This window comes from Pelobates fuscus, chromosome 13 (assembly GCF_036172605.1).
Source record: "Pelobates fuscus isolate aPelFus1 chromosome 13, aPelFus1.pri, whole genome shotgun sequence".
NCBI lineage: Eukaryota > Metazoa > Chordata > Amphibia > Anura > Pelobatidae > Pelobates > Pelobates fuscus.
Genome location: NC_086329.1, coordinates 7,696,224 through 7,714,356, shown reverse-complemented (window position 1 = coordinate 7,714,356; position 18,133 = coordinate 7,696,224). Strand labels below are relative to the sequence as shown.

Sequence of the window (18,133 nt, the reverse complement as noted above, 5' to 3'; positions counted from 1 at the left end):
AAAAGCTAAATAAAAAGCCATCATACCCGTCGAACTTAAAATAAAATAAAAACCCGAGCGCAAAAAAATAATCCATCTTCACCCATGGAGGGCTCCGCAGACTGAGCTACGCAGGCGGGGGAAGGCTTATAAAGCCTTGTCCCGCCCTGCAATTAGGCTAAGAACACTCTGATTGGTTTGTTTTAGCCAATCAGAGTGCTCTTTGTCATTTTACACAGCGTGGGAAAGTTCTTTGGTTGGTTTAAGCCAATCAGAGTGCTCTTTGGAATTTTACACAGCATGGGAAAATTCCAATCAGAGTGTTCTAAGCTTAATTGCAGGGCGGGGCAAGGCTTTATAAGCCTTGACTCGCCCTGCGGAGCTCAGTATGCGGCGGGCCCTCGAAGGGTGAAGATGGATTATGGTTTTTTTTTTTTTTTTTTTTTTTTTTTTTTTTTTTTAATTTTCAAAAAAAATTTTATTATTCAATTTTGCACTTTACAATAAATGAATAAATGAGTCAATACATTGCAGAACAAGTACCATATTACAGTGTTCTGGGGTGAAATGACATTTATGTACAACTGCATATTTAAAGAATGATAAACCTTTTAAACACCACTGTTACAATATTGATAACGGTAAGTATATCGTTGTTCTAAGAGGTGACAACTGCCCGGAAGGAGCTTCGGCGATCTCGCCCGTAGTTATTACTGTGGACTAAGTATCGTGGAGAGGGGATAGTGCCGAGTCTTTGATATATTTATCCCATGGTGCCCAGGTGTACGTGAATACATCATACGTGCCCGCTATAGAATGAGAGAGTTCCACCATCTGTCTGATGGAGTCTACCTTGTTGATCCATTCCCTAATGGATGGAGGTGTGTTTTGCTTCCATTTGAGAGGAATTAGGGCATTAGCTGCCGTAAGCAGGTGGTGGAGCAGAAGGCGTGTGGATTTTGGTAGGGGGGTGGGATATAGCATGAAAAGGAGGACCTCGGGGGTTTGCGGAACTGCATATTTCGTTATAAGCGTCATTATGGTGGTTAGTTTGCTCCAGTATGTTTGAATTATGGGGCAGAACCACCAGATGTGGCCCGGAGACCCTATATCCGTTTTGCATCTCCAACATAGGTTGGTTGTGTTCGGGAAGAAGTTTCGTAACCTGGTTGGCGTAAAATGCCATCTCGAAATGCGCTTATAATTGCTCTCTTGGGCAATAGTGTTAGTAGTGGACTTAAAGGTGTTTTTAAATATCATTTCCCATTCGTCAGATGTTAATGTAAATTTTAGTTCCTTTTCCCAGGACTTTGTGAAATCTGGGAGTTGGGCATGAAGGGTCATCTGAAGTATTTTATAGAACACGGTGATGTGTTTCTTTTTCATTGTCCCTAAGAGGGCCCTGTGCTCAAATGTGGACAGTGGTCTAGTACCTTGTGAGAGTGATTGGTGCGTTTGTAGGAAATGTGAGAGCTGAGCATAATTGTAGCATTGCATAGGTGTGTGTGTGGGCGTTTGGATTAGGTTTGATAATGGGACTATTCCCTCCGCATCGATTACGTCTTTTAGACATAGTTGGTCTTGTTGGGTCCCATAGTTTCGGTAGGCGTGTTTTGAGAGGCCCGGTTCAAAATATGGGTTGTTAGTTATTGGGTATAGTGGGGAGGGGTAGGGGGCAATGTTTTCAAGTTTTTTGATATTGTTCCAATATTTCAGCGTGGGGGTTACTGTAGGGTGGTCTGAGTGGTTTTGTCTAATCAATGTCAGACCTGTTTCATGCCAGGGTATTGTGCTAATGGGAACTTTTAGGCTTGCCGCTTCTAATTGTACCCATTGTTTCTGGTTACCGGCATTAGTCCAGTCATAAATTCTGGAGAGGACCACCGCCTTGTGGTAAGTCTCTATGTCTGGTACTCCTAGGCCTCCGTGTGACTTATGTCTCGTCAGTTGTGAATATTGGGTTCTCGGGCGTTTACCAGCCCATAGGAAGGTGGAGAGGATGTGTTTCGCCGTTTTAAAGAAAGCGGCTGGTATTTTTATAGGCAGTGTTTGTAGTGCATAGAGGAATTTTGGTAGGATGGCCATTTTTAGTATGTGTACTCTGCATAGCCAACTGAATTGGGGTTTGTTCCAATTTTTTAAATCCCGATCTATGTTGGCTAACAGTGGGGGAAAGTTGAGTTCGTATGTTTTGCTAAGTGTATTTGTGAGTTGTATTCCTAGGTACCTTACTGAGGTCTGTGGCCAGTGGAAGGGGTATGTCTGTTTAAGTCGGGACCCTAGCTCTTCTGGGATGTTTAAGGGCAGGATCTCACTTTTGCTACTGTTCATTTTATAGTTGGACACTAGGTTATACTGGTCGATTTCCCGTAGCAGGTGAGGCAACGAGGTCTCGGGGTTCCGTATCGTGTATAAAAGGTCGTCTGCAAAAGCAGAGACCTTATACTCCCTGTCCGCTATTTGAATACCTTGAATATTCGGGTTGTCTCTGATTCCCTGGAGGAAGGGTTCTAGTGTTAGGATGAACAGAAGGGGGGAAAGGGGACACCCTTGTCGCGTCCCATTGGAGATGTGAACTGTGTCTGTGAGTTGGCCATTAACCCTTATTTTAGCCCCCGGTCTGGAGTAAATGGCTGAGAGCCAAGCTAGCCAGTTGGGCCCGAAGCCCATTGCCTGCATTGTAGACTTTAACAGGGCCCAGTCCACCCTGTCGAACGCCTTTTCGGCGTCAATCGTGAGGATAAGGCTCGGGTCCTTTTCCATCTGTGCTTGGTATATGAGATTCAATACTTTGGTGGTATTAGTCTTGGCCTCTCGGCCTGGCACGAACCCTGATTGGTCTGGGTGGACTAGGCCCTGCAGATAGGGCTTGAGACGGACCGCCAATATCTTTGTAAAGATTTTTAGGTCCACGTTAATTAGGGAGATGGGCCTATAGCTGCCACATTCTTTTGGGTCTTTGCCTGGTTTGGGTATGAGTGTGATATGGGCTTCAAGTGTTTCTTGCGGTAGGGTGTGTCCTTGGTTTAAGGAATTAAAGGCCTGTAGAAACGGTTTGTTCAGGGTTGCGGAGAACGTTTTATAGTATTTGGCCGAGAAGCCATCAGGCCCCGGACTTTTTCCTAACGGCAACTGTTTTGTGATTAGTGAAAATTCCTCGGGTGTAATTGGGGAGTCTAGTATTTGTCTGGCGTTGGGTGGAATCGTTTGTGCTAGTCTTTGGGTGAGAAAGTTTTGGATGTCCTCTGGGTCTGGTGGCTGGGGCCTGAGATTGTATAGGTTAGTATAGTAGGAGTGGAATTCTTTCATTATGTCTGGCAATAGGTGAGTCACAGTCCCTGTAGAGTTTTTGATGTGGGTTATGTATGAATGTTGCCTCTCTTTTTGTAGCGCCCTGGCTAGCATGTGGCCACATTTTCCGCTCTGGGTGTAATATTTATGTTTGGAGTAAAAGAGTGATTTCTGGACCTTTGCGTTCAGTAGTGTCTGGAGAGAGGAGCGCTTGTCTACTAGTTCTTTGTAGGTATCTAGGCGTAAGTGGTGTTTGTGGGTGCGTTCTAGGTTTCTGATGTCTGTCGTGAGGGATGTAATCTGAGCCTCCCTCGCTTTCTTTTGTCGGGAAGCTAGGGCGATTATGTGTCCCCTTATTACAGCTTTGTGGGCCTCCCAGATAACCGTGGGCGATACTGCCGGGGTGCAGTTTTCTTCAAAATACTTAGTAAGTGTCTCCCGTAGTGAGGCTACGTGGGTTGGGTCGTTGAGTAAAGTATCATTAAGTTTCCATTGTGATCTTGATGGGATCAAGTTTGGTATCTGGATTGTCATGGAGAGGGGGCCATGGTCTGACCATGTTATAGGGCCATATTCACAGGATTGTATGAGGTGCAGGTGTCTATGCTGGAGAAATAGCATGTCTAGTCTCGAGTAGGTTTGTTTAACCGCTGAGAAAAAGGAATAGTCTCGGGAGGTGGGGTGTGTCACACGCCAGCAGTCGAAGAGATGATGCTCGTCTAGGAGCTGGACAATTCTGGACCTGGAGGTTGCATTGTATTTGGTGTATTTGGAGGTTGTGTCCAAGTCCGAGTCTATTGAGATGTTGAAATCTCCCCCTAAAATAAGGATCCCTTCCGTGACTTTGTCTACTGCTGTAAGGTATTTGCGGGTGTGTGTGCATTGTTTGTTGTTGGGGAGGTATAGGTTGGCGAGAGTCACTACTGTGTTCCCTATCTTTCCCTTGACTACCAGAAGCCTGCCATCTGCGATCGATTGGTGTGACATGTACGTGAAGGGTATATGTGCATTGATAAGGATGGCTACCCCTTTTGATTTGGAACCTTCATAGTTGCTAAAGTAACCTGTCGGGTAGTGTTTATTGCGTAGGGTTGGGGCTGAGTCTGCTTTGAAATGTGTTTCTTGTAGAAACGCTATGTCTGTTCTAAGATCGTGAAGTTCCCTGAGAGCTATAGATCTTTTGAGAGGGGAGTTAAGTCCTCTCGCATTTAGGGTCGTTATACGGATTGTAGCCATGGTGGGTTAGTCCGGGAGGGGGAAAGACTCCCTGCGTCCAAGAGTGTGTAGTATTGGGGTTGTGTAAGTGCTGTATGTCCAGGTAGTAGTGTGTGTGAAGAGATGACTCTAAGAAAGTTACAGTGGGTGCAAATATCAACGTAACAATAAGAAGAAATAAACCGGATTGAATCCAAACTATATACAAATACGTAGGATATACTCTGGAGCTAGCGAATGAGAGTGCTTTAATCTTATGAATGGGTAAGCCCTTTTAGCCGGTGGCTTTCTCCTAGCGTGTTGAGTGAACACGGGGAGACAGGTAAGGCACCGCTTGGGCTTGTATTGCTGCTACAGAGGATTCCACAGTCTATCTGTGGTGGGGGGGGGTGGAAGTCTAGGGTGGCGTATGCGAGGTAGGGGTGGTGGCGGGTAATCCACCTGAGTTGTTATGATTGGGTATGTGTGTCGGGCGTAGTAGTACTGTAAGGAAGTGGGACCACTTTACGCGCTGCGAGCGGGCATCTTGGGCCCGTAGGGAATTTTAGAGCCGTTCATCCATACAGAGTTGGATATGGTTTCACACTATAATAGCACTCTCACTCGCTCTCTCTTGGTTGTAGTATCCCCTGGTCCCCACCCCGCCCCCATTTACCCTCAGCCCACCAGTACCTCTTCAATACATTGTACAATACCAAGATAGAAAGGTGGGGATGGAAAAAGAGCATGTCGCGGGGGAGAGGACCTGGGGTCGCCCCCGAGGGTCCCTCCCGCCCCCCGACGCCCCAGAGGGTCAAAGCAAGCGGGGGAAGCGGTTCAGAGGGGGGGGGGTGATAGGTTAGCCAGAGGGAGGGAGGGTAGGAGAGTGAATACAGATGCAGAGTTGATCAATAACCTGTTAAAGTGATTTAACACAATCGGGAGACTCTTAGGTAAATATGCATTCTCGGCTCTCCGCTCAGGCATATGCTGAGAGGGGGGGAGGCATTGCCGTTTACAAATTGTGTGTTACCTATCCCATTCTAGCGGTGAGAGTCACTGGATTGGTTTGGTAGGTCATTTTGATGTTGCACAGTCTTGTCTTTCGGTGTGGTGGTCGGAAATCCTCTACCTTTTCACTTGTCGTCTCCGTGGCATAGGGTAATTACCCTCCCCAGCGGCAAAGTCCCCTTGTGAGTCTCTTGACAAATCTAGGTGCTGGAGTCCTTGTTACCGATGGGGGGAGGTACGGGGGACCTCCTATAGTGCGAAACCAAAGTCTGAGTCCCTTTTTGCGGATTGTCTGGATCGGTCCTAAACAAGATGGTGGTCCGTAGGCAAAAAATAGGTAAAGTCTCATTGGTCTTTAACGTGGTTTTCCGACCTTCTCTGGCGAGATCTGGTCAGATTCGGTGAGGTTCTGTTTGTTGCTTTTGTGAGTTCCGCTGAGGAAGGTGGATGTCATTACGACGCTTCTTTGGTGGTGTTTGCCATCTCGATCTCTGAGGGCGGGGGTAGTTATGAGGTGCTTGGATCGGGCCGTACCAATCGGGAATCTGCACTTCGGGTAAGTTTAGAGTTGACGTAAATATGGCGATATCCTCTGCCGTGGTCACGGTAGCGGTGGTTCCGTTATGTGTGGCAGTTAATGAGAGGGGGAATCCCCATCTGTATTTGATGTTTCTGGCACGTAGTAAATCTGTCAGGGGTCTAAGAAGCCTTCTTGCTTGTAGTGTCATCCATGAAAGGTCGGGGTAGATTTGTATTTGGGCCCCCAGAAAGAGCAGTGGTTGGGATGTTTTTCGTAATTCTCGAAGTATTTCTTCTTTTGTCCCAAAATAATGTAGACGGCAAATTATGTCTCTTGGGGCGTCTGAGGCTGGGCCTCGTGGTCTCAGTGCTCTGTGAGCTCTGTCGAACAGAATGTGCTCCGCTGGATCTTTGTGGAGTATATAATTGAATAGCTCTTGTAACAATTTAGGAAGGTTTTCCCCTTCAACTTCTGGTATGCCTTTTAGCCGCAAATTGTTGCGCCTTCCCCTATTGTCAATATCATCTATAGCTCTGTACATCATGGCCATCTGTGTATTTTGAGCTTCCAGGGCCTGATGAACTTGCTGAACTTGAGTGAGTGTGTGGTCTTGGTTGTCTTCAAGCGCTTCTAATCTTTCTTCTACCCCTTTAACTTCGGCCGCCATATTGTCTAGTTTATTTTGAAAGGAGGATTCCATTTTCTGAATCAGAGCATGGATATCTTGCTTTGTTGGCAGATTGTTCAGTATAGCTCTCAGATCTGCATCTATGTGTGTGGAAGTTGTGTCCGAGCTGGCTGGGCTTAGTGGGGGTGAGGATGGAGAGTGCTCGTTTAATACTTCCGCCGCCATTTTGGGGCCTACTTCATCAGCGTTTTTCGCCGGATTATCTTTAAAAAATTTGGTGAGAGCGCCCGTTTTTGCTATGGACTGCTTCTGGGAGGTTTGAGCTGTGTTGGTACCTTTTCTGGGGTGTCCCATATTGCGTTGTTCGCCCGATGTTTGTGGATTACCCGCGGTCCCTGTCAGAGCTCAGCTACAGCACGTCCAGCTCGGCTCGCGGTTGGCTCCGCCCTCGGATTATGGTTTTTTAGCGTCGGATTTTTTATTTTTTGTCGGGATTTTTTTTTTGCGCTTGTTTTTTTAATTTTATTTTAAGTTTGGGTTTGACGGCTTTTTAATGGTAAGTTTAATTTTTCTTAACAGGTTAGTTATTTTATTCCCCCCTCACAATTTTTAGGGTGAGGGGGGTAGGTAGGGGATAGTTTGATTTGGGTGGGGGGGTGACTAGGGGCTTGGGACCCCTAGTCACCTTGATTGGGGGGAGGGATCTTCATTTAGGGCCCTCACCCGCCGCTCAGGGGGGGAGGACAGTAGGCCCCCCCCCCTTTATTGTTATTTAGGGTGCCCCCACCAGCCGCGCAGGGAGGGTGGGAGGTTATTAGATTTTTTTTTTTTTTTTTTTACAGTGAGCAGCCACAGGTTACTAGACATGCCCCTACTCGCGGTATAGCGAGTAGGGGCATATTATTTACTAATACTAAGTAATCTTTCAGCCTTTTAGTAGATAGCTCCCTGATACCGTGGGAATTAGGGAGCTATCTACTAAGCGGCTGCAAGATGCAGCCACAGCACGAATAGGATTGGAGTTTCATTCATTCGAATGAAATTTGACACGAACAAAGTGCCGAATTGCGTTCTAAAAGAAACGAACATACTGTTTTCATTGAGTTAGAGAGCAATTCGGCAGTTTAGTCTAAAATGACAGGAAGCATCGCTGGAACACAGAGGAAAGGTAAGAATTATGGGAAAATTGCTCTGACCAGCGGAAATGAAGCACACTTTGCTCCTCCTCTGGTCAGAGCTGGTCAAGCGGAGAAATCCTCCATTAGGCAAAGAGTCCCTACTTTGTCTTATGATTTTAAAGAAAACTATAGCAGACAGGAAGAAACGGAGAACAGATCCTGAGAGAGGGGGAGAAGAGGAAGAGATTGAGGAAAGGTAAGTTCGGCATGACAGTGCCGCTTTAAGTAAAGCAAGCTTTTTTTTTTTTTTTTGATTTGCAGATAGAAATCTGCATTTTTACTTTACTGCAGGAGATTCTATTAACCCCTTAAGACCGCAGGACGTACTATGCCGTCCTTATTTGGGCGGCTCTAAACGCCGCAGGACGGCATAGTACGTCCTGGGCGGTCTTACCTCCCACGTGGCCGGCGGCACATGGCCGCTGCAGATCGCGGTCGGGGGGCATGCCTGGCCCCCCAGGCAGCCCCCCTGTGCCTGGGGACCGCGGTCTGCAGCTTCCGATCGCAGTGACAGGCTGTCACTGCGATCGGTATTTACCATGTGTCAGACGATTTTAAAATCGGCTGACACATGGAGCCTCGGCATTTTCACTGTGCAGATCGCGGTCGGGGGACATGCCTGGCCCCCCAGGCAGTCCCCCTGCGGTCAGTGACCGCGATCTGCAGAGTCTGATCGCAGGGAGAGGCTGTCTCTGCGATCTGAATGCAGAGACAGCCTCTCCCTGCGATCTGATCGCAGTAACAGCCTGTCACTGCGATCAGAGTTACTATGTGTCAGCCTATTGGCTGACCCATAGTAACTGCAGGCAGGATCCCATTGCAGATCACGGTGGGGGGCATGCCTGGCCACCCAGGCACTCCCCCTGTGGCCAATTACCGTGATCTGCAGGAGGTGATCACAGTGACAGCCTGTCACTGTGATCACTGATCCTGTGTGTCAGCCAGTGATGTAAAATCACTGGCTGACACTGTCTCTGCCCCTCTGCTCCCCTCTTAACCCCTTAATGTTACAAAATAAAATAAAATACAGTTACACATCAAATATACTTAGATCATTTATATATATATATTATATATATGATCTAAGTATGTATATATATATACGCACACATTTACACATACACTAAGTGTATTTTAATATTTATATATATATATAATTATATATACTGTATATATATTAATATCAAAATACACGTAGAAGGATATTGATTAAATATATACATAATTATAATTATATATATATATATTTTATAATAAAAAATATATAAATACGTTAAAAAAATAAATAAAAAAATAAAAAAAAATAATTAAAAATATATATATGTGTGTAATTTAGTTCTAACTGTATTTTGATATTAATATATATATATTGATATAAAAATACACGTAGAACGAAATAATATATATATGTATATACCTAAGTATATACGTATACATCACTACATGTATACCTATATATAAATAAAAATAATTGTAAAAAAATTATATACATATATATATCCACACACGTGTATATATAATAATTTTACATATATATTTATGTAATCATTTTACATAATTAGGTATCCTAATTAATTACAATTAGCGGGACCTGCCTGACAACCCATGCCGAAAGTATAGGGAATTTAATTTGCTAGCACTATATTTAACCCTATAACTTTCCAAGACACTATAAAACCTGTACATGGGGGGTACTGTTTTACTCGGGAGACATCGCTGAACACAAATATTTGTGTTTCAAAACTGTAAAATGTATTACAACAATGATATCGTCAGGGAAAGTGAAATTTATTGCATTTTTCGCACACAAATGGCACTTACACTGACGATATTTTTGCTGTCATACTTTTTACTGTTTTGAAACACAAATATTTGTGTTCAGCAAAGTCTCCTGAGTATAACAGTACCCCTCATGTACAGGTTTTAGGGTGTTTTCAAAAGTTACAAAGTCAAACATAAGGCTTGTGTTTCAGTTTTTTCACAATGAAATTCGCCAGATTGGTTACGTTGGCTTTGAGAACGTATAGTAGCCCAGAAATAAGAATTACCTCCATAATGGCATACCATTTGCAAAAGTAGACAACCCAAGGTATTGCAAATGGGGTATGTTCAGTCTTTTTTAGTAGCCACTTAGTCACAAACACTGGGCAAAATTGGCTTTCAAATTAGTTTTTTGCATTTTTCACACACAAACAAATATTAACGTTAACTTTGGACATACACCATTTGCAATACCTTGGGTTGTCTAGTCTTTTTTAGTAGCCACTTGGTCACAAACACTAGCCAGTCTTTTTTAGTAGCCACTTGGTCACAAACACTAGCCAAAATTGGCTTTCAAATTAGTTTTTTGCATTTTTCACACACAAACAAATATTAACGTTAACTTTGGCTAGTGTTTGTGACCAAGTGGCTACTAAAAAAGACTAGACAACCCAAGGTATTGCAAATGGTGTATGTCCACTTTTGCAAATGGTATGCCATCATGGGGGTAATTCTCATTCCTGGGCTACCATACAGTCTCAAAGGCAACGTAACCAAACTGGCAAATTTCAATGTGAAAATCCTGAAAAGTGTAACATGCTTTATTTGACCCTGCAACTTCCCAAAACACCATAAAACCTGTACATAGGGGGTACTGTTTTACACGTGAGACATCGCTGAATACAAATATGTGTATTTTATTGCAGTAAAAGCAAACAGTATTATGACATTCACAGTTAGAATGTCACATAGAACTAAGAAAATTAAAAAAAAAAATCTTATTTTCTCTCATTTTTTTATATTGTATTCAAATTAAGTTATGTTCCATACCTAAATAATTGATGTTAAATCAATTCCCCTGAATAAAATGATATATAATAAGTGTGGGTGCATTTAATATGAAAGAGGTGAATTACGGTTGGACAGACATAAAGCGCAAATGCCAGGTTTTGTTTACGTTTTTTTTGGATCACAACTTGTACATTTGGCTGCGGTTAAAAACTTATGGTAATATTGTTGTAATAACAACCCATTATGGTGTCCCAGCAAAATGACAATGCTGTGGGTTAATGAGCACCATGTGCAAGTTTGGGGTTAGTGGGCATTTTTAAACATAATTCAAAGGAGCTACAGTCCACAGCATAACACCAATGATTAGTGTGACTGAAATTAACAGTATCTTGCAAGTAAAGATCCCCTACGTGTGATGTAACCGTGCCGTTGTCAATGGCAGTGTAATGCTTTTACATTGTGCTGTACTATAAACAGTGTTTCCACTTATAACCTGCTGCTTTGATGAAGACTTTTTAAAGGAATTCTCTTGGCACCATAACAATATAATTAACTGCTTGAAGTCAGTGCCCATGGACCTCCTTGCACTGTTACCTAATTTAAACTGTTTAAATGAACAATTTAACCCCAAAGTGCAGAATCTGGTGCTTGTTCATAAGCTAAATCACAGCCACCTATTCTCACCAGAACAGCTTTATTCCAATAAACCAAATATGGCTCTCATTTCAAGGGACACTTTGTATTTATGTAAAATCGACATAAGTTGTCATGGTCCCAAATACTTCCACTTTAAAATGCAAACTTAACAAAAAGACACACACAAGTCCAATAGTTTATTGTTATTTATTTCTTTTTTTAAAAATAAAAAATGTGTGTATATGAATAAAGTATATAAATATATTTCTTATTTAACATACAAAATCTGATTTCTATTTCTTTATCTCCAGGAATCCCTGGGTCATATTCAAATTTTCAGCAGCTTGGCGCCTCTGACACTGAATTGAGCAGCTTCCTTGCAGAAGACTCTGTAGCCATTATCGGAAAAGGTGTGGACATTGCTTTAACTCACAGATGGATAAAATCTCAGATAAATGAATGCATTACGTTTCATGATCACACCGCCATAATGGCAAAGGGTGTCCGTGTCACTCCCAGAGAACACTGCATTATTTTTGGTCTTGATTTCCAGTCCATATTTTGCAGTGTTCGCATTTATGTGTTTTATTTTCTCTTCTATTAAAGTTGTGGTGAGATGAAATGGTGACAAAACATTCCAATGATTTAAATTAGACAAAATCGTAACCCATGTGTAGCAACTCTGAACAATAATTTTGTCATTGGAAGGAGGGAGCTGGGAGAGCAGAATACCCATCTTCCCTCTGTCATATTAGTATGCAGCTCTTCACTCGTTCATAAACTACATTTCCCATGATTCTCTGCTGTTGTATACATTACAAGCTCTATTATCTACATATGGACTACTGTAATTCAAGAGGGGCCACCAATTTTTCTATAAGGTAATCTTTGGTTTCATTAACGTCACTTCCTCTTATTTTTCAAGGTGTGTTTGGCTGTGTGTCTGGGAAGACGTCAGAGGAGTATCAGTCTTCCTTCGCAGCTCCTAGCGATTTTGTTAACCTGAAGCAAAGCGTTCAGCCTCTGGCTGGTATCTATGGACGGGCTGTACAGCAGACAAATAGCACCACAGAGAGTGAGGTGAGCTCAGCTGCTTTTATTTTATTTACAGGAATAACCTAAATAATATAACTCATGGATTAACAAATCCCAGGTGCCACGGCGACTGACAAATCACAGGCACCAGGGGTGAAATTTCTAGTCTTTTGGCTGAAGTGTTGCCCTTGGCTGCATGGAGGCGGCCAGCTAGGGCAGTGTGTGAGAGAGCAGTAATCTTCCTGCAGCTCCTCTGTTTCCTCGCGCTGTATAGTGATGCTGCCAGAATATGTAGTGATGCTGGGGCCGGAGTGACGTCAGAGAGCGCGACGGAGCAGAGAGGGATTGCAGGTAGATTACTGCTTCCTCTCGTGAGAGGAGAGTGCAGCCCCACTGGACCCCAGGGAAGGATCCATTCAACTCTCCCAAAGGTAGACTGGGTGGATTAAAATAGAAAATGTCACTTTGTGTGTGTTTGTCAGTTTAGGTACCTGCCCCCCTCCGATCACTCACCTTTTTTCCCCCCATGCTGTGCTGGTCCCTGCCTCCATGGCTGAGCTCCTCAATCTTTATAATCTAGCGTAAGAAATACTTTCTCATAGAAAAGCATTGGGAGGATATTGCGCATGTTCTTTATGGGTAACATTCAGCGCCTCCATGCAGATCATTGGTGCTGCACAATGTGCAGCACTGACACAGAACTCTCTAGGGGCCGTCTGAGTGACTGACACTAGAGGTGTTACTAGGTAGCAATGTAAACACTGCCTTTTCTCTGAAAATGCAGCATTTACATTGTTCCAGGGTTTAGAACCACTACAGATTAGTGACTTATAAAATTCTTGAAGGGACACTATATAACCTGTCCCTGTATCCTGTTCAATTACATATTTCTCGTTAAGTAGGAGACAAACTTTGCTAGTTTAAAAAAAAAAAAAACTAACAAAATGTATTCTCTAATTATTTTGGAATCTAGGAGACAAAAAAAAAAAGTTACTTTGTCAAGCCCTGATATAACTGGTCCATATCTTCAGACTCCCCCTCTGTTGCAAGTTTAGAGATGGGTTTGGACAATGGGGAAAATGTTACAGTGCCTTTTTAGTGGGTATTTTGAATTGGTATTGATTTATTATCTAATTTCAAAATTTTTCCAGGTCAAAGTAACCATTTCAAAATCAGCTCGTGACAAAATGAGACTGAAGAGAGAGCCCAGCCTCAAAGAACTGGTAGACTACAAGGGATCTGATAGGAAAGAAGAGATTCCACGGGAACGGTTGTCTCATACCGATCCTGGCCCGTCGCTAACTGAAGGCAAGTCCCTGCATTTTGCTATATTCAAATAGAACGAGAGAAACATAGTGCCAAATGTAATAGTGTAACAGTAGACTGTATACCTTACAGGATATTCCAAATATAAATGACCTCAAATAAAAGGATAAACCATCAAACCAATGTTTCTACCATCAAGATCTACCTGTATCCTTAGACAGGGATTATACTGTCTTACATGTGTTCCAGAGCTACCCAAGAGCTCTGCTGGATAAGGCAAAGACAGTATAATCCCTGTCTGAGGATATAGGTAGATCCAAGGTTTCTACCATCCTTTTATTTGAGGTCCTTTTATATTTGGAATATCCTGTAAGGTGTACAGTCTCCTGTTACCGCTCCAAATGTAATAATGGAATTCCCAAAAATAAATAATAAACTTTATAAATAAACAGAGTGAATAATAGTGCGAAATGCATATTGCAAAATAGAAAAAAGGGATTTACAGGCACTCACTACTAGGTTGCATTTCAACATGTATTTATGTAACTTATTTCATCATAAAAAATGCTGGAAATGAAAAATTTCATATTCTGTTAAATGCTCCTACTGGCGTAAGCCGAGGTCTAGCTGAGAAGATAATGGATTCTCTTAAATGATTGGAAACTCCTTTTGAAATTTTTTTTGTAAATGTCTTCTTATTTTATTCAGCACATAAATCGGCATCTGACAAGCTGGAATGGGTTGGCAGTCCTCCATCCTTAAGGAGAGCATCCAGTCTGAAGAGGACATCAGGTAGGGCATTAAGCCAATCCATTGTTCTAGTGTTTGCTATCCAAGCATCAGGCTGTGTCAGGCTTCTAGAAGTAATGTGTACTATGGTTGTTGCTGCTGTGCAGGACTTGTTTTTTGTATTTACTTTGTATCACACAGCTATGTTACAATGCTGCCGCCCATCCCATGTGTTCCTTATTAGGGGTTAATAAGACAGAACGTGGTGTCTCTGCCGGAAGCTGAAGGAAGCAGGATGAAAGGTTAGTGTAGGGCTCACCTGAGAGGTCTGCCTTGACGTGGCAGGCGGGCTAAAGTCTCTCATGGCCATTGGAGAAACAAAATAACCTCCATTTGTATAAAAATGTATAGGGATTTGGGAAGAACGCAGGTAACTTTTTTTCTTTGCTATTCAATCATCAGGCTCATATGTCAACCCTCACAGAGAGGGTTGACATATTTTGTGTGCTATCCAGACTCATTTGGCACAATGTCTATTTTACTAATTCCCAGCTGCATGCTTTCCAATGCAGATCTGCTTGTAATGTCTAACCTTACCTTAGCAGCTGTCTCAAGTCTCCAAAGATTTCAGAAATTCTGTGATCACATCCCAGTTGGTGTTGGAGTAACAGCACTAAACGTCAGCTAAAGGAATAGTTTAGAGGTGACTATCTGGATTTATGGGCCTGTGAACAAGTTGACCTCAGACAGACCGGAAAGGAAGAGCAGCTGTCTCATTGAGTGTGCATGCACACTAGCCCTCCAATGCCCTACGGGGAAGCAGTGGATTTACCAACAATCAGCATCTCCTCTTAGAGATGATTTCGATCACTCCTGATTGGATGAAGGACATTGCACTGACTCAATGCATCTCTGAGTGTGAAAATACCAAAAATCGGTCCTGCAAAGATTGCAGGACCGCTCCATGAAGTTGGTCTAGGGATTTCTAAGGCCACCTCAGGTGGCTGTCCCTCAAAGGTAATATTTGCCCCTGATAAACTGAAAAAATACTGCATTTACATTGGCTGCTGCCTAACTGAATGTTAGGGAAAAACGCGTAGGGTATGTTCTACTTGCCTAACTAGCTCTCACAATGTAGCTGACCAGTGCACAAGTCCTATCCCTCCACCCTGATCTCTGTTTTTGTTTTCTCTGTGGGGAGAGGGGGGATTAAGATCTTGTCTAAAACACCCTCAGTGGTGGTGTAAAAGCTAGTGCATGGTTGGGGCTGTATACCTTGGAGCCAGCCTCAGTAGTTTGTATGATTTCGGGGATGGTTATAGGCTGTAGGAGGGATCGTGTTTGTTCCTCCGTAAGTCTAGGCAGTGCGACGTTATTAAGGTATCGCTCGATATCCAATGGTGTAATGTGGGTTATATGTGTGTCGCTTTGCAGATTTTTACTCTAGTCAGGTGTTTGTAGGTTGTATAATTTCATCACTTGGGGGTCGATGTGTTTCTAGATATGGGGGATCTTGGACTGCGCCATCTTAGCTCGGAGCCTAGTCTCCAATCACTTGGTGGCTTTGCCTGAGGTGTGGTATAGTGTTCTTCAGTTTATGTAGTAGGCAGTTGTTTTTTTCTGCCTGTAGGGCGTCTATGGTCGTATGTAGGGCATTAATCTCAGCCAGTAGTGCCTGTGTAGGTTGTGTCTTACTTTGTGCTGAAGGTTTTGCCAATTTTTTTTATAGGTACCTGTCAGTCTGGCATGGCTTTGTCTTTTGAGGTAGGAGGATCTCCTAATAAAGAGCCCTCTGACCACTACTTGTGAGCATTCCACCCCCCCACTTCTGTTACTTCGCCCACCTCATTGTTTCGGAAGTAGTCAGTCAATGCAGACTGAACTGACTCCCAAAACGGACCATCGGACAGCAGCGACTTGTTGAGACGCCAATGTCCCTTAGTCATACACAACAAATTTCAATTTAAGGCTAAGTGGACCGGGCCATGGTTAGACCATGTGATCTTGGGTGGTCTCTGAGTTGCTCAGTTGGTAAGGCCCAATAAGAGCTATAGGTAGCGAAAGGGTTGTTTAGTAATACCTCCGTCCCACTGCTCCTGTTCAGCAGTATACTTGTTTTTTTTAGATTTTTTTAATTTGTATGTTTTGTTTTGTGGGACACCTCAGGTCAGAGGGCTGCTTGTTATATGGACTGACTTAGACCGAAAGCACAAAAGTTCTTGGTGTCAATTGGCTCTGGTGGCATGACCGTTTAAGGAGATTCTCTGGCAGTGTCTGTATCTAGCCAGGTAGCGGTAAGGGTCTTAGCACACCCACAGTAGACAGTAAATCTATACAGTCATGTTATACGGAAACTGACGCCTGTATTGTAAACTCAAATAGATCTTCCAAAACCTAGGGATCTAGACATTTGGTTAACCTTACAAAACAGTTATAAGAGGCATATATAATATATACAATGCATTCAGGCTTGGGACCATTCTGCTAACAGCCTGGGGACTTTAGCCGGGGTGGCTGGAGAGAGTTCTGGCAATGGTATACCCCAGTCCTTCAACTTTTGCAGGCCTTCCTTTTGCGTTGCCATGGCGTGGGTCACCCCCTGCTTCTGGATGAGTAGCTTCGCCGGGTATCCCCATCTGTAAGCCTGGTCGTTGGGTCGGAACGTGGCAGTGATCTCTGACAATGATTTTTGAAATTGCATCATATTTGCTGACAAGTCTGCAAAAATTGTGATGGTGCTGAATGGTTCATGGAGTGCAGTGTTACTGCAGGCCTTGGTGATGCGCTCTGTCACGTGGAAAAAATTGATGTGTTCTATCACATCTTGCATGACTGTGGCTGGGTCTGCGGAGTTGGTGGACCCTGTCTATCACTAGCAGATCAGGGTGTGTGCCTGGTATCAGCTCTTGGAACAGATCCATCAGATAGTTGGAGAGGTCGGGGTTTTGGACAGTCTCTGGTACACCTTTGAAGCAGAGGTTGTTCCTCCAGGTCAGCGATCTTGCACTTTTGTGCTTTCAGCATGTCCTCCAGTACTTGTAATTTGTCTGCCAGGCCATTGTGGGCGGCTGCAAAATCTTCCACCCTCTGTGTGATGGACCGCTGGAACTCTGACCTCTGCCAATCGATGCTCCTAGTGCTTGCCGAGGACTCCAAGCACTCCGGGGTCTCGCTGTCCTCCACCCACTCTGGACCAAAGACCAGGATCCAGCTTCCAGTGGGTAGACCTCTCCTACTCCAGAGAGCGTAGCAGGAACAAGCTCTTACAACAGCTTATACTCAGGGGAGTATTGTGATTATAGCAATCCCCAAGAGTGCGGTTATCCCATCCCCCAAACATGAGCCAAGGCTTCATAAAGGGGTAAAGCAGGTCTGTTTAATGCAAGCAAGCATTCACAATTTATACAGTTTTTCAGGTCAGAGGCACACCCCCTGGACCAATGGTACACAGGCACACAAGGGTCATAAACCATTCAAAACAATACAACAGTGTCCGACACTCCTACATACAGCACACAAGCCCTCCCCTCTGCCTAGGATATAATTAAAATAGCTAATACAATAACCGAATTATCCACAGGCAGAAACAAACATATTTTCCCCAAAGTATAGAAAACACCCTGAAACTCAACATATCCCCACAATATTGATCTGGGTGAACAACATATCCAAAAATCACCCAGATCAGAGCAGGGGTTCAGGAAATTCCTGGAAGTCACATTTGACTGACTTCACGCACATTTTCATGCTCAAAACAGACCGGCCGCACTGCCATATTTTCTGAAACTATCTCCAATGTTAAGTTCTGTTAAAAAAGACGAACGGAAACCGTTGAACAACGTTCAACAATTTGTGCAAATGTCAAAGTGCTGTTCGAGTCCAGTCAAATGAGTT

At 43.5% G+C, this 18,133-nt stretch overlaps 1 protein-coding gene across 1 annotated transcript in view; it reads left to right on the top strand.

Annotated features, from left to right (window-relative positions):
* TOGARAM1 (TOG array regulator of axonemal microtubules 1) overlaps nucleotides 1-18,133 on the top strand; it is a 66,551-nt gene that overhangs the window by 34,139 nt on the left and 14,279 nt on the right. The window contains exons 7-10 of the mRNA XM_063439457.1: nucleotides 11,521-11,619; nucleotides 12,135-12,289; nucleotides 13,396-13,552; nucleotides 14,219-14,302. Coding sequence (XP_063295527.1) covers nucleotides 11,521-11,619; nucleotides 12,135-12,289; nucleotides 13,396-13,552; nucleotides 14,219-14,302 — 495 coding nt within the window. The remainder of the gene's footprint in view (nucleotides 1-11,520; nucleotides 11,620-12,134; nucleotides 12,290-13,395; nucleotides 13,553-14,218; nucleotides 14,303-18,133) is intronic.